General features: G+C 36.3%; 1 protein-coding gene across 1 annotated transcript; it reads right to left on the bottom strand.

Moving 5' to 3' along the window:
• Positions 1-220: 220 nt before the first annotated feature.
• LOC122310171 lies at positions 221-3,349 on the bottom strand. Its single transcript, XM_043124049.1, has 6 exons — positions 2,603-3,349; positions 2,080-2,421; positions 1,819-1,947; positions 1,203-1,706; positions 587-1,102; positions 221-472 (listed from the first exon to the last, which is right to left on the bottom strand). Exons 1-6 carry the CDS (start codon positions 3,347-3,349, stop codon positions 221-223), a joined length of 2,490 nt encoding a protein of 829 aa, XP_042979983.1.
• Between the last annotated feature and the right edge of the window lie 18,166 nt (positions 3,350-21,515).

The raw sequence follows: 21,515 nt of genomic DNA, 5'->3' as shown, positions 1-21,515 counted from the left end.
GCGTCTCATGCTTCGAAACTTGACATATTTCACACTCTTTCACCCACCTCTTAATGTCTTTCTTCATACCTAGCCAATAGAAGTCCCTTTTGGCCCTTTGATAGGTTTTTAAGTACCCCGAGTGACCTGCAATAGGGTCAGTGTGAATGAACTAGAGAATCTTTAGTTTGAAGAGTGAATGTGGCACTATGAAAATTCTGCCCTTCCTCAGGATTATCCCTTATTGTACTATTGTCCCCTTAGGGACCTCTTGCTGGTTCACCCATTTCTCCAACAGTTCAGAGGCCTCTGTGTTGTCTTTATAACTCAATTTCAGCTCTTCCACCCAATCTGAAGTGGGAAATGAAATTTGGGCAAGCAACCCAACCTCTTCATTATCAATATCCCCCTTTCTCGATAGTGTATCAGCCACAACGTTCTCCCTTCCTTTCTTGTACTCGATCTTAAAATCGTAGTCTATGAGCTTACTCACCTATTTGTGTTGCGCCTCTGTTCCAATTTTCTGCTCAAGTAGAAATTTCAGTGCTTGTTGGTCTATTTTAATGATGAAGAACTGCCCTAAAAGGTAAGGTCGCCATTTTTGTACTGCTGTCACAATGGCCTGAAACTCATTCGCATAGGTTGAGAGTAATAAAGCCCTTCCCTTTAACATTTTACTCAAAAAGGCAATAGGCTGACCCGATTGCATAAGGACAACACATATTCCCTTCCCGCTAGCATCACACTCCACTGTAAAGGGCTTGGTAAAGTCTGGTAGCGCAAGGACAGGTGGCCTCGTCACCGCTTCCTTCAACTTATTAAAGGCCAGCTCTGCTTCTTGGGTCCACACAAATCCATTTTTTGTCAAAAGCTGAGTAAGTGGAGCTGCTAACAATCCATAATATTTTATAAATTTTCTATAATATCCCGTCAACCCCAAGAAGCCTCTCAAGGCTTTAGTTGTCTTAGGGGTTGGCCACTCCAACATTGATTGAATTTTTGAAGGATCCGCCTTAACACCTTGTCCAGAAATTATGTGACCCAAATAATCCATTTCCTCCATAGCAAAACTACACTTGGATTTTTTTGCATACAAGCAATGCTGTTTCAACACTGTTAAAACCTGTCTCAAATGGATCTCATGCTCCTCTTAAGATTTACTATAGACCAAGATGTCGTCAAAAAAAAACCAAAACAAATTTCCTCAAGAAGGGTTTGAATACATCATTCATTAACCCTTGGAACGTGGCTGGAGCATTGGTGAGTCCGAAAGGCATCACCAAAAACTCGTAGTGACCCTCATGAGTACGAAAAGCCGTTTTAGGGATGTCACTAGGCACCACTCTCACTTGGTGATATCCCGACCGTAGGTCAAGTTTAGAGAATATCACCACTCCAAAGAGTTCATCCAGCAATTCATCTATCACTAGTATAGGAAACTTTGTCTTCATCGTTTCCTTATTAAGTGCCCTATTATCCACACAAAGCTGCCAACTGCCATCGGCTTTATGAACTAGCAAAATAGGGGCAGAAAAAGGACTAGAACTAGGCCTAATCACTCCTGCTGCCAACAACTCAGCCACCATTTTCTCAATCTCTGTTTTATGGTAGTATGGGTATCGATATGGTGCAATTGCCACAGGTTGAGTGCCCTCCTTGAGGACTATTTGGTGGTCATAGGAGCGGGGGTAACCCTTGAGGTTCCTCAAATACCTCTTTAAACTCGTCTAACAAATTTGAAAATGTTTCAGCCACCTTCCCATCCCCTTGCTTTTTTTCCTCCACACACATAATCTGTAAGAGAATTCCCTTCCCTTTAGCCATAGTGGCCTTGCAAACCTTTTCACTGTCCTCTACAATCGAAGGGCTTAGTTTCAGCCCTTTCAATTCAATTGCCTTCCCTTCCAACCCAAAACTCATCAATAACTTAGCAAAGTCCCAAGTGATAGGGCCCAAGGTTTCTAGCCACTGGACTCCCAACACAATGTCACAACCCTCAAGGTCTAATAAATGAAGAGGGGGTTGTAGCAAGTTACCTTGAACCTTCAGCTACACTATTCTACATAACCCTTCACTGCTTAGGCCCTGTCCATTAGCTACCCGGACCTTGAGATTTACTGAATAATCCACTGGCAGCTGCAACTTGGAAACCAAAGATGAATCTATGAAGTTATGTGAGCTGCCTGAGTCCACTAGGATCACCACTTGTTCCCCCTGAATACTTCCAAGCAATCTCATAGTTCTGACAGTAGGGGTACCAGCTATGGCAGCCAAAGAAATTTTCAGTTCTTTCTTGTTACTGGTTGGAGTGGCTGAATTGTCAAGTGTTGGTTTTTCTTCAATTTCTTCCACCTGTAGTGTTTCTTCATCCTCACAAAATTCCTCACTCACATCCAAGAGATAAAGGCGAGGGGTTTTACATTTGTGTAACGGATTCCACTTCTGATCACAATTAAAATATAAGCCCTTGCAGCGCTTTTCATTGATTTGCTCGGAAGAAATGTGTTTAGCCCCCCCCCCCCATAGGTCTCTTCCACTTGTTGGTATAGTCATTAGAAAAGGAACCGGCAGAAAAATTTCCTCCTCCCATGGGAGTCGGCTTATCCCCCATAGATTTAGCAACCCTCCGTATAGGAAGGTATTCCTCTTGCATCTTTGCCAACCCATACGCAGCATTTAAATTCACCGGGTTTAACAACCGGACCGGAATGTGGATTTCATCCTTCAACCTGTTGAGAAAACAACTCAGCTTATGAATATCCGAAAGTCCCCTTAAGCGGTTGGATAATGTTTCAAACTGCGCCATGTAACCAGCCACTGAGGTGGTTTGCTTGAGCCTAGTCAAAGCTTCCATGGGGTCGTCATATGCGGTTGGACCAAAATGAAGAAGTAAGGATCTAGAAAAAGCATCCCAATCTCGGAATAAGCCTCCAACTGTTGCATTTTTGAACCACACAAGAGCGTCTCCTTCCATGTGATAAGATGCCATCAACAATCGGTGTGGTAATGGTGTTTGGTGGAAGTCAAAGTAATGGTTGGCCTTAAAAAGCCATGCAGTAGGGTTAACACCTTGAAAGTGAGGAAAATCAAGTTTGACCCACCTGGGATTGAACCTTCTAGGATCTTGATTGTCATGGTCTTGAGGAATTTCATGGTTAAGGGGAGGTAGAGGGGGATTCTGATTGTGTGGTTGGGCAAAAAAAGTGTGTAACATATCTTTAATTTCTTGTATATCCACTTTCACCGTAGCAACATCAACTTTCAATACACTGACATCTACTTTTACTTCCAGGATTTCATGTTGATGAAGTTCCACTTGAAGCTGTAAATTCTCGTGCTGCTGGTGCTTGGATCTGGTGTTGTCCGCCATGGAAGATGGTGCTGTTTGGTTGATTACTTGGTTGGAGATGGTGTTGTTTGGTTTATTTCTGGGCTGTGTATAGTGCTGTTTGGTTAGTGTTTGGCTTGGAAAATATGTAGTGAAGGCTGAATGGATGAATATGTATGTAAGAAAATCAGTAGTAAAAAGATGGTGCTGTATGTATGAACGCAGGCTGAACGTGTCTGTATGGATGAATGTAGGCTGAACGTAACTATATGTATGTGCTTGTAATGGCTGGTAAGGGAATGACTAGGTAAATGAGAGGGTCTGTTTGGATGGACTGGGCAGGATCGGTGACTTGATACCACTTGTAATGTTCCTCTTGATTTTCCAGATTACATAAGAAATAGCATGCAGGGATATTAGGATAACAGTAGAATATTGATAGAAATACCTCAAATGTTCATAAGCTTTGGGGTATTCTAGGTCCCCAATTCCTCCATAGAATTTATCCAGCTACAAGATAAAAGCTCGAGAATGAATCCGAGATTCATCCAAGCATGAAACTTAACTGCCTCCCCAAAAGGAAATTACTTAAAACTCCTTAGTAAAACAACTCTAAACTTAATGCCAAGCACACCGTTTTATACTAAACGGTGCGTATTACAAATGCTACATAAATCTACGTCGTTCCTCTTTATTAATTCAGTGCTGTCGTTTGGTGTCTGGTGCTTTGCTGAAGCTACGTCGTTTGAGGAATTGCTTAAGACAAAACTAAGTCCCGAACTGCCTTCTCCCATTTTGCAACCTGCAACTCAAACTCCCTGCTTTGAGCCCTAAAGTTCCAACCTTTACTTCCATAGAACAACCCATACGCAGCTCCTTAACATTGTTGCCATGTTTGCTGGGCGCTTCTTGGACATGGAGACATGGGAAGGAAATGTGCACACTAAGGGTGGTGGTGGCCGTAACAAGCTTGATGGTTTGGGTTATCTTCGGTGCAATGATGTGCATGGAAGGGGAGCTTCAATGGAGATTAGCGCCTAAGGGAGTTTCCACGTGCATGAGAGGATATATATATATATATATATGGCTAGAAACCCTAGAGAAGAAAGAGGAGGAAGAAACGTGCATCAAATGCTGAGTAGTTAGGCCTTGGCTTTTAGAATAAATTCTTGGGCCACTACAAAAATAAAAAGGACTTGGTTTATAAATTATAAAAATGGACTTTAACTGTTTGATTGAATCCAAAATTATTTGCTAAACCCTAATGGGTCTTAAAATAAACTTTTTGACTCTTAGGCCTAATTAAAAGTCCCAACTAACAAAATATTATAGCTCAAGGACTTATACAAGATGATCCAGTAAATCTCAAATAAAATATTGGCCCATTAAACGTAATTTATGAGAAAAAAATCTATATTCCACCAAAATAAATTTTGAGCATGTGGCTTATTTAAAATTACTCGTTAAATCTCAAGTGAGCTACCTTTACATATTAATTTCAATAAATTAATAGTATCCAGGCTTGGCCAAGCTTGGTGCTAGCCTGGATGCACTTGGATGTTACACTTTGTGGAGTCTTAGAGTAAAATTATATTGTAGTTGTTATTTTGAACCAATGAGATCTATGTTTCATAAAGACTTTGGAGTCTATATATTATGTTGTTGGGAGATAATTTTAGGTGACAAGAAGTAACTTCCTGACTCTCTGGATATGAGCTGTTATATTGGGTATAGCTTCATTTGTACATAATGCAGTTAGACAAATAGACTTATTCTAAGTTTCATTATATTGTTAAAGCAAATTGCTAATAACCTATGTGCATATCATTACTCACTACAAGAAATATGGGTTTTTCCCATGAATTTTGCTTTCCACAATCTACCTCCGTGGCAAATACTTAGTTTATAACATGAAAACTGTCCGTGGGAAAGAAGTATACATTTTTCTACTAGAACACATCCGACGAGCGTTAATTTGTGGGAAATACTTACTTAATGTTACAAACAGCGTCCATGGGGAAAAGAAAATTACATTTTACCCCGTAATCACGTTCTACGATCGAAAATTCGTGAGGAAAGCCACTTTTTGCGACGACATGAAGTCGCAGAAAATAAGTAGTTTTGAAAAGTTTAATCTCCACCGTTGGATCACTTAGATCCCTAATTCCCTGCATATTTGCTCCTCTCACCTCCCTGCCTCCAAACACCAGCGTATCCCCTTCTGAAAAATCGAAAACTCCTCTCTCTCTCTCTCTCTCTCTCTCTCTCTCTCTCTCTCTCTCTCTCTCTCTCTCTCTCTCTCTCTCTCTCTCTCTCTCTCTCTCTCTCACACACACACACACACACACACACAACCGCCACGATAGATGCAGCGCCACCACCACGAGACGCTCTCTCTCGTGTGTGTCGCCACGACAGATGCAGTGCCACCAGCACGTGACGCCACTCATCCATCTCGGTTTGACTCTCCGTCTCTCAGATGTCTCTCCCTTCCATTCTCTTCTCTGTCTCTCTCTCTAGACTAGGGCTCTGCCGCCGCCACCTCCATGGCACGACACCATGGTGACCCACAGCTCCTCGGCGTTCTTATCTCACTTTCCCCTATGCCGATCAACCCACACTCACCCCCAACGCCTCCCTCAAGCCGACAATGTTGTCCCTCCCTCGCTGTGAACTTTCCACCATGAGACGGTGAGACCCAACCGAGGCCCCCAACGCCAACAACCCAACGCCTCAGAAGGTCTCGTCTCTCCTCTCTGATTTTCACCCAGGTACAGTACTTCATCTCAATGTTTGATTTCTAAATTCCATTACCAATTATAATAATGTTTTATTTTTATGTATGCATTAAGGACTTATTGTAACTATAGTTGCATACAAAAAAAAAAAAAAATACTTTGATGTAGTCCACGGAAACTTGAATGTTGTTACCCAAGATGTATGCAAACAATTTATGCGCTTATAAATATTGTAGCATTAACATGTTACCCAAGAATCTCCAACCCATGGTAAAGTTAGGAAAAGGAAGAGCTTCTTAAATGACTACATTAAAAAACTAGGTCCTCTAACTAGATTCTTTTATTAATAATTTGATTATACCTCATATAATCTTCATATGTTTTATTTGTTCAAATTGTTTCAGCAAGATGTGCAATCTAAGCACAGGTGTGGAGATGCATCCCTTACCGAAAATGGTATGTATCAATGTTAAAAGCTATTAGTTTCTGAGGTATGCTTTACTAAATTAGACATACATGGTCAACATTTTTAGGCATGAATGCAAGTACTTGAGCTTATGCTTGTTGTCTTACTATATGAAATTATCTTTCCCATTAAATAAGTTATTTAGTCAGTTGATCTATTTTTAATTTTCATTTCACTCATTTTCATGGTGATGGCTTTTGAACCTTGTCATGGTCCCAAAGTACATTTATCAATGTTGAAATACACATCTATTTAGTTCAACTAAAGGCTAGTTGGTTTATTGAACTCCTACATTGTCTTAGTAGTCTTTTGTGTGCTAGAATCCTTACAACCCTTGGCTCTGAAAAAGATGTAAAATATGGGATTTCTGTTCAAAGTAATTGTTATATAGCGTAATAGTTTCCTTTCCTTGCTTGTGAATGCTAAAGTTACTATGATAGAGACAATATCAACTCCTAGAATGGCAGTTACCTATCTATACAGCATAAGAACAAGGAAAGGCATTAAAAATCTCTTTTTACCATATTGCATTGGCTTGGTGTAGCATTAATACACCTTACCAATCTTTGTTTCTGAATTTTAGTCTTAACTTTATGATGGTAACCTGGATGCTTCTCTTTAGATGTTGAATTTTCACTCACGTAACTAGAAAAAAGAAATGTATAAATAGTTTCAATGGTTTGATTTTATCTTAGAGTTAATTTTTCTGTTTCTAGCATGTAGGTATGGAACCATGCGTGATAATACCCTGTGATATCTTGATTACTGATTAAGCCTCTGTGATATTACCCCTGTGACATTGATATGATAGTTTCTTTGTGCTCGTACATGATGGAATAAGTATGGCTGGCCTTTTATATTCTTATATTTATTCTATATTTTTTTCATGTCTTTTTTTTTTATAGGTAATGAAGAAATCATGTGCAGGAAAATGGTGATGATGATGAACAAGATGATGTTGAAGACAGTGATATTTGATACAGCTGAGCTATTTCTAGTGAGCTAATTATTATATTTTTTTTCCCTTCTCATCTGGTTCTGGTGATGAGAAGCACAAACACCAATTAGTATAAAACTTTTTAGTTATATATGGCATGAAAATCTTATTGTAATGGTTGCACCTTGTAAGACTCACTGTTATTTACCTAGTCTCTGTTCTTCTGCTTATGCCCTAGATCTTTTAGCTTGTATTTTGCTGCTCCCACCTGCTCATTTAAGTCTTTGGATTTTAGTTAAATACAAAGCTGACAAAGACCCTTCACATTCAGTCCTTTTTTGGCTCAAGAGTGTTGCCCAAATGACTAACACAAGAGGGAGGTGAATTGAGTTATATTAAAAAAATAACAATTATAAATCAAATATACAATATAAAATATAAACAAAATGTGAAACAGTAATAAATATAAAGAGTAAGGGTAAGAGAGAAGCAAACTCAGTATGTTAACGAGGTTCGGCCCCACTGCCTACGTCCTCGCCTCAAGCTACCCCTTGAGTATCCCCAAATTCACTATTCAACTTCCTTCAGGTGGAGATAGAAACCTATTACACCTTTGAACAACACTGCTACAAAGGATCCGTGTAGAACACCCTCTACACTTGCAATCACCTTACACGTGGTGATTCAACTATTTCCCATGTAGAACACTTTCTACACGCACAAGGGTTATACACACCCTTTTTCTAATACAAGAGCTGATAGTGGGTAGGTTATCAGAAAAAACTCCTCAATGAGTGAAATAACAACAATACAGCGCAAATTATATCTCTCAAAATGAACAAGGATTAAAGCTCAATGCTTAGAGAAGAGAGAATGAAAGCTTTGAATGAATGTTGTATGCTCTGGATGTTGTGAATGTGAAGCTCTCAAATGATCTATTTATAGCCATATGAGATTTCATATTCAAATTTAAAAAGATTCAATGTCAAAGACAACATCATTCACTTTTTCCAAAAAATCAAACATAATCTTTTACTTTTGGCATATGACAAAAAGAACACACTTTCCTTTTCAAAAAATTCAAACCTAATCTTTTACTTTTTGTATATGACAAAAGGAGCACACTTTCCTTTTTCAAAAAATTCAAACCTAATCTTTTACTTTTTGTATATGACAAAAGGAGCACACTTTACTTTTCAAATTTTTCAAACAAAATCATCTACCTTTTGTATAAGTCTAAAAAAGCATCAATCACTTTTGAAAATATTCAAATAAAATATGCACATGTGAAAGATGACAATCAATCATTTTTAATATTTTCAAAGTTCAACCCTTTAATCAAGGCATGCACATGTAAAAGATGACAATCAATCATCTTTCAAAATTTTTAAATTTAATTTTCAAAAAAATTAATGCACATGTAGAAAATGTATTTTAATGTTTTATGATAAAATATTAATTTTGAGCATTAATCCTAATTTCAAATTTTGAAGAGATTTACAACATTACTCTATAACTTTAATGTGAACTTATTCCTTTCTTGCTCATGCTTGTTTCCTTAATGTGCTTGACTCCATTGTGTAGACAACTTGAGCTTGAGACTTCTTTATTCTTCGAATTCATTTGTTATCATCAAAATTCATGTGTAGATATATAATTACACAAAACTTGAAACCTTGGGTTCAACAATCTCCCCCTTTTTGATGATGACAAATACTTGATAGAACCTGAAATCTGTATTGATACTTAAACTCCCCATCAGAATGTGCGTTAGTTTTTCAAGCAAAAGTATAAATATAATTCTAAGCATATATAATAAGTTTAGCAATTCAAACAATGTTAATGTTCTAATCTAACACTTCTCCCCCTTTTGGCATCATTAAAAATGATCCGCAACAAGTAAATGGACCTGAACAAAACGGTGCGTTAGTAGACACTGTAGATAGTTGAAAAAAAAATAAATAAATTTGATCCGTCCGTGACCCGACAAATGTGGCTGGAGATTTGAAAAAATCACCTGATGTTGTTGAGAAATGAGATTGAAGGCTTCGAGTTTCTAAAAAATGTCATTTTTACCGATCGGGAAAAAAAATCACATTACTCTTTGACTTGGATGATAGCTCGTCTGGTTCTTTATGCTATCTCTATAAAATCAGTCTTAAAGTTCATCCAATCCGCATCAATTTTTCTTCTCATCTCTATAACTCATCTGCATTCTTTCAACATTCTCGTTTTAAGCCTTCTATTCTATTCTCAATGGCTCATTCTTCTAACATTTCTCTAGATCCATCCATGAGGCATTCTGCATCTCAACCTCATGTCCTTTCTGCAGCTGCCATTGGTGCCATGTTGCAGCAAGAAAATAATAATCTGACTAATAAGTCAGATTCTGATGCTATCTATGACTTGGTGAGTCTTGGGACTTGCTACTCTTCCTCTATTGTTGCTTTTTTCCAGTGGCTACAAGCCAAAAATCATGAAGTTGAAAAGTTCAAAGAACAAATTGTTGTACTTCAACGAATTGTTCAAGAGTCTCACACAAGGGAATGAATCATTCGGCAAAAGAATAAACAGTTGAAATCTTTATTAGATTCTTCATTCCGCTTGCCGATTCCCATGAATAAGAATGACATGATATTATATGAAGAGAATGAACGTCTCAAACATGAGGCTAAGAATCTCAAGTTTATTTAAAAGTATTTAAAAAATTTATCTCTATTTTTATTGACTCTGGTCTATCTTTTAAGAGATATTCATAGCATGCATCATACATATTTCTCTTCTGATCATACATAATCTATCTTCTGGTAAAGGTTTTGTGAAAATATCTGCTAACTGATCGTGTGTGTTTGTGAACTCTAGTATTATATCGTCTTTCTGCACATGATCTCGAAGAAAATGATATCTTATTTCAATATGCTTAGTTTTAGAATGTTGTATTAGGTTCTTTGAAAGATTTATAGCACTTGTATTATCACATTTAATTGGAATGTGATTATACATGAGTTTAAAATCTTCAAGTTGTTGCTTCATGTAGAGAACTTGAGCACAACAACTACCAGCAGCAACATATTCTGCCTCAGCAGTAGATAGTGTAACAGAATTTTGTTTTTTACTAAATCAAGAAACTAGTGCATGACCTAAGAAATGGCACGCTCCACTAGTGCTTTTTCGATCTATTTTACAGCCAGCATAATCTGCATCTGTGTAGCTGATTAGATCGAAAGATGTGTGCTTAGGGTACCATAACCCTAGGTTAATTGTACCACTAAGATATCTAAGAATGCGCTTAACTGCAATTAAATGTGATTCTTTTGGAAATGATTGAAAGCGTGCACATAAGCACACACTAAACACAATATCTGGTCTACTGGCTGTTAAATATAATAAGCTACCAATCATACCTCGATATATCTTCGAGTCAACTGGCTTACCGGATTCATCTTTATCAAGTTTAGTTGATGGGCTCATTGGTGTTCCAATTTCCTTAGCATTTTCCATCCCAAACTTCTTCAGTAATTCCTTAATATATTTTGATTGATTGATTAATGTCCCACTTTTTGCTTGCTTAATTTGCAATCCGAGAAAGAATGTAAGTTCTCCCATCATGCTCATCTCAAATTCTTCCTGCATAGTCTTAGCAAAAACTTGACACATATTTTTATTAGTAGCACCGAATATTATATCATCAACATAAATCTGAATCAAAAGAATATCATCATTTTCATATTTAATGAAAAGAGTTGTGTCAATTTTTCCTTTTGAAAAACCTTTTTCAATCAAGAAACCACTGAGTCTCTCGTACCAAGTTCTAGGAGCTTGTTTAAGTCCATATAGTGCTTTTGTCAGTTTGAAAACATGATTTGGAGAAATATGATTTTCAAAACCTGGAGGTTGCTCAACATATACCTCTTCATTTATAAAACCATTTAAGACGGCACTTTTAACATCCATTTGAAAAAATTTGAAATCTTTATAATAAGCATATGCAAGTAGCATTCGAATAGCTTCTAATCTTGCGACTGGTGCATATGTCTCATCATAATTGATTCTTTCTTCTTGATTAAAACCTTGGGTTACAAGTCGAGCCTTATTTCTAGTAATGACTCCGGACTCATCTTTCTTGTTTCTAAAAATCCATTTTGTTCCAATAATAGTATGATTTTTAGGTCTAGGAGCAAGTGTCCAAACATCATTTCTTTCAAATTGATTCAACTCTTCTTGCATAGCTAGAATCCAAGATTCATCAAGAAGTGCGTCATCAATATTTTTGGGTTCAATCTGAGATAGAAAAGTAGTATGATTGCAAATATTTCTAAGAAATGATCGAGTACTTACACCTCGTGAAGGTTCTCCCAAAATTTGTTCCACTAGATGATCTTTCACAAATTTTCACTATTTGGTTGCATCTTGTATTAAATTTTGATAATCTTTCCTCATGGTTCCATGTTGAACTTCTTCTATTGTGTTCTCTTTATTGAGATTGAGACTTTTCGTGTTATTTATACCTCCTGCTTCTTCATCAATAGATTTCTTGGAGAGTGGAGAATTAGATTCATCAAATACTATATGCATAGATTCTTATACAGTTAAAGTCTTTTTATTGAATACTCTATAAGCTTTACTATTAGTAGAATACCTGAGAAAAATACTTTCATCAGATTTTGCATTAAACTTGCCTAAATTATCTCTGTAATTCAAAATAAAACATTTGCATCCAAATACATAAAAGTAACCAATGTTGGGCTTTTTCTCATTCCAAAACTCATAGGGGGTTTTATCTAATTTAGACCTTAGCATAACTCTATTTATAACATTACATGCAGTACTTACTGCTTCGGCCCAAAAATAACTAGGCAAGTTGTTCTCATTGAGCATTGTTTTTGCCATCTCTTAAAGAGATCTATTTTTCCTCTCTACTACCCCATTTTGTTGAAGAGTTCAAGGAGCAGAAAAATTATGCACAAAACCATTTTCATCACAAAATGTTTCAATATTTTTATTAACAAACTCTTTTCCCCTATCACTTCGGATACTTGAAATAGTATAGCCCTTTTCATTTTGAATTCTCTTGCATAACTTGGTAAAGGCATTATGTGCCTCATCTTTATGAGCAAGAAAGATGACCAAAGTATATCTAGAGAAATCATCAACAATAACAAATGCATAATATTTTCCTCCTAAACTTGCAACTCTATTTGGTCCAAAAAGATCCATATGTATCAGTTGCAATAGTCTAGTAGTGAAAATATGTTTCTTAGTTTTAAAAGAAGTTTTTGTTTGTTTACCAAATTGGCATGCATCACAAATTTTGTCTTTAAGAAAATTTGTTTTTGGTAAACCTCTCACAAGATCATTTTTTGAAAGTTTGGAAATAAGTTCCATGTTAGCATGACCTAATCTTCTATGCCATAGCCAACTAGTTTCATTTTGAACTGAAAAGCAAATAGCATCTTGTGAGGTAATTTCCTCAAAATCGATTATATAAACATTATTATTTCTAAAAGCAATAAAACAAATATTATAATCATGATCATTCAAAATAATGCACTTATCCATTTTGAAAGTAACTGTAAATCTTTTATCACATAATTGATTTATGCTCAAAAGATTATGTTTTAGACCTTCAACAAGTAGAACATCTTCAATTATGAGAGAAGATTCATTACCAATTTTACCTATTCCCACGATCTTCCCTTTCGAGTTGTCTCCAAATGTCACATGTCCTTCTTCTTTAGATTTAAGATCAAAGAACTTAGTCTTGTCTCCCGTCATGTGTCTTGAACATCCACTATCTAAAAACCACTTGTTTTTGCTTGTGGATGACTTCATGCATACCTATAAAAACAATTAAAATGATTTTTCTTGGTACCCAAGTTCTTTGGGTCCTTTATTTATTAGTATTAGAAAATACAAGATTTTTAGGTATCCATATGGCCCTAATAGTCATTGTATGATTTATTCTAATAGGACAAGTATGATAATTATGACCATTTCTATTACAAAAATTACAAATAGCATGTGATATATATGAAAAACTTGAATGATTATAATAATATCCTTTTTTGACAAAATTATTTTTATGAAAAGAATTTTGAATATTAGTTTTTGATGTAGAATGATTATCAAAGAAATTTTTATAAGGTTTGTATTTTTGTTTTGGGATATCCCAAACCTGCCTTGTCAAAAACACATCTTTGACTACCAAGAAGTTTTTCAAAATTTCTTTTTCCATTCGTAAAGTTTTAAACAATATTTTCTAAATCGGTTTTCTTCTTATTCAATTCAAGATTTTTATCTTTCAAAATAATACTTTCTTTTCTTAAAATTTCGATTTCGTTTGTTAAAGAAGAATTTTTCTTTTTCAAAGCAGTATACTTGATACCCAATTTTTTCAAATTCCCCATATACCTCTTCTAAAACATTTTGCAATTCTTCATATGCAGGATCTTCAATATTATCAATATTTGTTACCTCAATGTCATCTTTAGCCATAAGACAAAGATTTGCTAATTCTTCATTACTTGCTTCACTATCTGAACTACTTGAATCATCATCCCATGTAGCTTTCATTACTTTCTTGCCCTTGTTTCGATCTCTCTTTAGCAGAGGACAATCTGGTTTGATATGACCAGACTTATTGCATTTATAACAAATTAAAGTGTCATTTTTACCTGAATCTTTCTTGGAAAATTTTTTGAAAGATTTCCTCGGAGGAGTTCTATTTTTCTTCAAGAACCTCTGAATTCTTCTTGTTATCATCGCAACTTCTTCATCTTTATCTTCATTTTCCTCATCTTCATCACTTTCACTTTCATAAGGAACAGCTTTAAGTGCTAAGCTCTTCTTTGGCTTTCCTTTTTTTTCTCCTCTTTTCAATGTGTACTCATGGGTGATAAGTGACCCGATGAGTTCATTGACTTCGAACTTCTTGAGGTCTCTAGCTACAAGAATCGTTGTAACTTTTGATTCCCAACGTTTTGATAAAGAGTTGAGAATTTTTCTTACCATCTCCACCTTGGAATAAACTTTGCCAAGAGCTGTTAAGCTGTTTATGATATTAGTAAAATGAGTGTGTATACTAGAAATAGATTCATCATCATTCATCTTAAACATTTCATATTCATGAGTAAGATTATAAATTTTTGATTCCTTAACTTGCGAAGTTCCTTTATAAGTTACTTCCAAGTTATCCCAAATTTCCTTTGCTGTAACGCAATTTATTATTCTATTAAACTGATTTCTATTAAGAGCATTATATAATAAATTCATAGCAGTTAAATTTAAAGTATAAAATCTATCATCTTCACAATCAAACTCTTATTCTTCCTTTTTGACCTTTACTCCAACCACTTTTGTTGGAATATAAGGTCCATTTACAATACATTTCTAGAGTTCTCTACCTTGAGCCTGAAGAAACATTCTCATTCTAACTTTCCAGAATTAGTAATTATCTCCACAAAAGAGTGGAAGCTCACTGCTAGATTGACCTTCACCAAATGAAGCTGCAATGTTAGCCATACGATCTTAACTCAAAAGATAGTTAATCTTATAATAGAGCTCTTAGCTCTGATACCAATTGTTACTGATCATAGGCCGCACCTATGTCACCTAACAATTGTACCTACCAGACTAGCCGACCACCGTCTCTACCGGTGCACCGTCACTCATGGTCGGAGAGTCTTGTTTCGGTGACACAGTCACAAGCGAGAGTTCCCATGACTGATATGCTTGTATGAACAGTACAGGTCAACTAGCTCTGATACCAATTGTTGCCCAGATGACTAACACAAGAGGGTGGTGAATTGAGTTATATTAAAAAAAATAACAATTATAAATCAAATATACAATATAAAATATAAACAAAATGCGAAACAATAATAAATATAAAGAGTAAGGGTAAGAGAGAAGCAAACTCAGTATGTTAACGAGGTTCGGCCCCACTGCCTACGTCCTCGCCTCAAGCTACCCCTTGAGGATTCCCAAATTCACTATTCAACCTCCTTCAGGTGGAGATAGAAATCTATTACACCTTTGAGCAACACCGTTACAAAGGATCCGTGTAAAACACCATCTACACTTGCAATCACCTTACACGTGGTGATTCAACTATTCCCTGTGTAGAACACTTTCTATACGCACAAGGGTTATACACACCCTTTTTCTAATACAAGAGCTGATAGTGGATAGATTATCAGAAAACACTCCTCAATGAGTGACATAACAACAATACAGCGCAAACTATATCTCTCAAAATGAACAAGGATTAAAGCTCAATGCTTAGAAAAGAGAGAATGAAAGTTTTGAATGAATATTCTATGCTCTGAATGTTGTGAATGTGAAGCTCTCAAATGATCTATTTATAGGCATATGAGACTTCATATTCAAATTTAAAAAGATTCACATATCAAATACAACATCATTTACTTTTTCAAAAAAATCAAACCTAATCTTTTACTTTTGGCATATGACAAAAGGAGCACATTTTCTTTTTCAAAAAATTCAAACCTAACCTTTTACTTTTTGTATATGACAAAAGGAGCACACTTTCCTTTTTTAAAAAATTCAAACTTAATCTTTTACTTTTTGTATATGACAAAAGGAGCACACTTTATTTTCTAAATTTTTCAAACAAAATCATCTACCTTTTGTATAAGTCTAAAAAAGCATCAATCACTTTTGAAAATATTCAAATAAAACATACACATGTGAAAGATGACAATCAATCATCTTTAATATTTTCAAAGTTCAACCCTTTAATCAAGGCATGCACATGTAAAAGATGACAATCAATCATCTTTCAAAATTTTTAAATTTAATTTTCAAAAAAATTCATGCACATGTGGAAAATGTATTTTAATGTTTTATGATAAAATATTAATTTTGAGCATTAATCCTAATTTTGAATTTTGAAGAGATTTACAACATTACTCTATAACTTTAATGTGAACTTGTTCCCTTCTTGCTCATGCTTGTTTTCTTGATGTGTTTGACTCCATTGTGTAGACAACTTGAGCTTGAGACTTCTTTATTCTTTGAATTCATTTATTATCATCAAAATTCATGTGTAAATATATAATTACACAAAACTTGAAACCTTGGGTTCAACAAAGAGGAATGGACGCTTCTTGCTTGGCGGCTTTCAACCATCCATAGCAAATCTTAGTCTGGTTTGGTTTTCATGTTACCTTTTATCATCATCTTTTACATTTGAATTTAAATTTGAAACTTGTGATTTCTGTTCAAAGTAAAATGTGGGATTTCTGTTCAGAGCACATGTGAAAATTAATTAATGGATTGCTTTGCATATTGGTAGGGATTGAATAAAGTATCTTGCTCACATGGGTGCTTGTTCTTTGGAACATGCTATGACATTCTAACAGTTTATAGGCCAATGTCTTTATCACAAATACTGACTTATTAGCTTACTAACAGTCTATAGGCGAATGTATTTATGTCGTGTGTAATGAACACATTTCAAACACTCAAGTATTATTTGAATAAAATATTTACTTTTGTGTTGGATTGGATTACATGGGCAGCAATCATGTTGATATGACTTACAATACAAGATTTTGAGTTATATATATTTATAGATTGATATATAACAGCTGGACAGACTATGTTGAAAGTGGTTTTATTGCATTTCATTGGTGTGTCGGTTGCTATGTATTCAATTTTAATGGATGGTGGTTTATTGCATTTCATGGTTACGTTGGTTTGTATATAAATTTTTGGCTTATATTAGATAACTTTTTACTTGAGTTTTGGCTTAGTCTCATCTGTTTTTGCTTTTAAGTAATTTTTTTTTTCTGAAATCTTTTAGCATTTTGCATGAAGACAACTCGTGGCAAATACTTTTTTTTTTGCTGATAGAAGTTTTTTCCCACGAGAGGTACTGGTGGGTACTCGTGGCATTTGCTCCTATTCTCACATTAACGAAAATGGACGTGCTTTGTCAACAAGCTTCATAAGCTCTTGCCATGGGATGTGTCATGGGAAAAAATAGGTATTGCCCACAACTTAAACCTTTCGTGGGCAATAATACTTTTTGCAGCGAATTTTACGCTACGAGCTTCCCACGGGCCGAATTAGTGAGAAACAGAGATTTTCCACAAAAAAAACGACTATTTGCCACGAATCCCCTGCTTGGAAAAAACCAAAATATCTTGTAGTGAGTACTGGTGGGGGCAAATCTTATCTTATGGAAAACAACATTATAACACACTTTGAACCAAACTCTTTTCTCTCACTATTTTCTTCTCGTGCAGCCCCTTTGCACCAAGACACACCAAAGAGGCATGGGTTTGAGAGGTGGAGGTAAAAAGGAAAAGTCCCCCTTAAAGGGGGGTGACCAAAGTGGGGACTGGGAGCACCCGTCCTCCCATCCCTCGAATCTCGTTTCATGTTCTCGGAAGGATTATGCTGGGCTCTTATGGGCTGCTCATTTAGTGTGGATAGGTTAGTCCATTGGTGAACGGGTTTTCCATTTTAGTCATTTCAGTAAATTAATGGGCCAAGGTCCATTCAAATGGAAAAGAGTTGCACCATCATTAGGAAGCTCGATCTGTGGTTGAAAAGCGAAAGTCAGAACTTGGCTTGAAGCAATTTTGTAAATCATCATAAATACTCCTACAGCTTCTTTATCTGTTCTTAGAATTCTCTTCATTTTTTCTCGGAAAAAATAACATCGCCAAACCCGAACATACATGCATGTTAATTAGAAATGGAAATGGGAATTTGGGATTATACGAGAAGAGGAGCATTAATTAAGAGACTGCTGATAATAAAGAAAGAGTAGCAATTAATTAGTCTGAATTGACTTAGCAGTCTGTCCAAAATTCATAAGCTAGACAGCTTTTCATAACTCCAACGTCAATTATATGCCTAAAACAAAAAGATTAATGTTTGAACAGTAGCTGAGCCAAAGATAGGATGCCACGTAGGAAAAGTATACTGATCTGAAACGCGTGGAAGTCATGGCAAGAGCCGTGGAAGAAGATGCAGTTGTCCCTTGAGGGGGGGACTAGTTTTTACAAGTACACCATGACCCCTCCCCTATCCTTTGACGCGTGTGTTGCAGATGATCCATCGGTCAGGGACAGATCGAGAGGGACTACTCAGTGCATCCCATTGGCTGCTAGTACCAGGTACCCACTACACTGACTTATGCTTAAATTAAAGAAATTTAAAGCAACAAAAGCTTACCATTTGGTCTGCTACCAGTGGACCCTTTTTTTCTTTGATAGTGCCCGAACGCTGGGTTCCATTTCATTATTCATAAAACACGAGAAGATATAAAGCTTTCTCGTTTCTGCAATATTTTTAGAAATGATCTATCGATGCAGACTATTGTGACAATATTACTGGTGCTTTATGTATCATGCACGGATAATATCATTTATGTGGACCTCCGTTTGGCCGGCTTTGTTTTTAATTTGTTTTCTTTCTTCTTCTTTTCTCTCCTTCCAGGCTAAACGTATGATCATCGCGCAATGGAATCTGTTTTAATTGAAAGGAAGAGATGCAAACCATGCATGCGTATTTGTTTAGAGTATGTGAGCAGGTTATTGTACTGCTGCTGCCTGCATAGTTTTAAAAAAACCAGAAGACAGAGGTTGTTGGTGCATGTTTGGGATATGAATAGAGCATATATATATATATATATTACCATCAATGAGAGAGAGAGAGAGAGAGAGAGAGAGAGAGAGAGAGAGAGAGATCATTACGATGTTTGGCATAGAGTTCTGATGGCAGAATGAGTTGGTGGATAAAATTTATTTCTGTTGAGAACCAAATGCTGGTGGCGGCTTGAGGGAATTCTTCAAAATTACCACTCATGAATCCAGCAAAATTTATCCCCACGACTCATCCATTAACGATTTCTAATTGATCATTGGAGTTATATATATCTGTAAATCAGAAAAATTAATTTAGAAACTGAGCTAGCTGTTCTTCTGATCACTGCGCTTAGCTGCCTCAAAAATATTACCTCTTCTTCATCGATTCTACTTTGAACTAAAACTGATGATTCCATTTTATATAAAAAGAGTCATAAATCCTAAATTAAGCGCCAGCTTGCTCGAAAGCAATACGTTTAATTAGCAATGTTCTGCAATCCCGGAATGAAGAGATCAATGTGACATTCCTTAAAAGTTTGGCCTTTTCCCTCACTCGTACAACAGTGACTGGCTGGTTCCTAACTGCACTATGCACCAAGCAAACCTACAAAACAAACCCTCGTAGATTTCGGAACTGGGCCATGGCCCACCAAAATTGCTACCCTATTGAATGAGCATGTTGCAGCTAGCTGGTTCGTACGTAAGTAGTGCAGTCTGAAATAAAGATGGTGGTACTCTTTCAGCATGTACCATCTTTTCCAACGTATTCTCTCGATCGAAGTTCCCCAGCTGTTTGGGGCCCAAATACGCTGGGCCTGCTGCTCCCTGAGGATGGAAGAGTAGAGGTCAGAATCTAATCCACCATTCAGACCCAAACAAAAAACTGAAACTGTGTGAACATGCAAATATATATATATATATATAGCCCCAGTTCCCATATATTCTATGTTCTTTTTCAGATAAGCAGAGAACGAAAGCGAAGAAAGAGCATCCCACTTGCACTGGACATGCCCCATGTGCCATCACTCCACTGCCAACGTGTGTCTCTCTCTCTCTATATATATTTTCATCGAAGTTGTCATCTTTTTACAAGGTCAAATTACTGGCGGTAATGTTTTGACATGAAAGAATGGTCGACAGACATCGGTGGAGACAGTCTTTAAGAGTGGAAAATATAATGAAAATTATAATCATAAACTTTAAGAAATATACAATATGGTTGGTAGTTAGGGGGGAAGATGCGAGGTCTCTTTGATTTGTTAGCCCTTATCATTTCTCTCTCCCTCTCTCTGATCTTGCGCACTTCTGTTGTTGTTTGTGTGAGAGAAGGAGAGAGACATGGACGGGAAAAAAAAGGGAGGGGACAATCTCAGTGTGATTAGATGAAATGTCCCTATCTCTTTGGTACCCTGCAAATCTCAGTCATATTGTCCTCGAGCACAGAGCGTTAAGATGCCTATTCCATCTCTCTATGATTGTGAGTCTCTTTCAATGCTCTGTTGGCTAAAGAAGCTAGCATCATCAAAAGCTTTCCCCCACCCCACCCAAGTGCTGCAATCATGCCCTATCTCACACTAGACCACCAAATAATATATTTGAATAATGACATATCATCTAACGATCATCAGCTTAATTCCAAATAAGAGACAAATTAACAAGCCGTTTTTCCTGTTAATCTTAAAGTCAGATTAAGTGATAATTGCAGCTGAATATATGATTTGTAGATAATGTAACCAAAACCTTTCCTTAGGTTTAAGGATATGATTACAGCGAGAAGGTGGACCAGCATAAACTAGTTGTGTCATCGTTGTCGACAGGTCTGCTTTATTTATGATGTTGATTGATGATGATAGTGAAAGGAGATGGTGTTGACGGAGAGCTTAGCAAAAATCTTTCTAAGCCTCACTGGAAAGGGTTTCAAACATCTGTATTCACAATAAGGGTGCTAGTTGGATCCTCTTGTCGATCGTCCAACAGATTGACTGAGATAGTGGTCCTATCTTATGACTTCGATCGAGGGTGGAAAAATGATCGAAGTCTATAATTAATGAACTAAAGGTTCTAATTAAACCATCTCGGTTGATAAAATCAATAGTTCGAAATGTTCATATCGACTTATACATGGATCCCGATGTTTTATGATGAATGGCTCGGATTGATATGGCAGTACTGTTCATGTTTGAGGACGTACAGGTTTATGCCCATGTTGAGGTACTTATAATGTGGGGACCTTTTTGCTACATTGATGACTTGGAAAAGTTGTTGTGGGGGTGAGAGTTCAGGGACGTTACTGATGTTTTGGAAAGAAAAACTTGGTTTTTGTTCCCTTTTTTTCCTTTTTACTTTTGGTTTTTGGATAGGTACAAGCTTTTTTAGTCTAATATTGTGACCGGCAATTCCTTTTGATCACTTGATGCATGCCTTCTACTTTTTTTTTTTTTTTTTT

The sequence above is a fragment of the Carya illinoinensis genome, chromosome 5 (assembly GCF_018687715.1).
Source record: "Carya illinoinensis cultivar Pawnee chromosome 5, C.illinoinensisPawnee_v1, whole genome shotgun sequence".
NCBI classification, from domain to species: Eukaryota; Viridiplantae; Streptophyta; class Magnoliopsida; order Fagales; family Juglandaceae; genus Carya; species Carya illinoinensis.
This window is presented reverse-complemented; position numbering and strand designations above follow the sequence as displayed.

Coding starts and splice junctions, on each gene's coding strand:
- LOC122310171 (XM_043124049.1), bottom strand. CDS start 3,349: ATGGCGGACAACACCAGATCCAAGCACCAGCAGCACGAGAATTTACAG. Junction 1,948..2,079: donor CAGTAAATCTCAAGGTCCGG/GTAGCTAATGGA, acceptor TTGGGAGTCCAG/TGGCTAGAAACCTTGGGCCC. Junction 473..586: donor TTCAGGCCATTGTGACAGCA/GTACAAAAATGG, acceptor CAACACAAATAG/GTGAGTAAGCTCATAGACTA.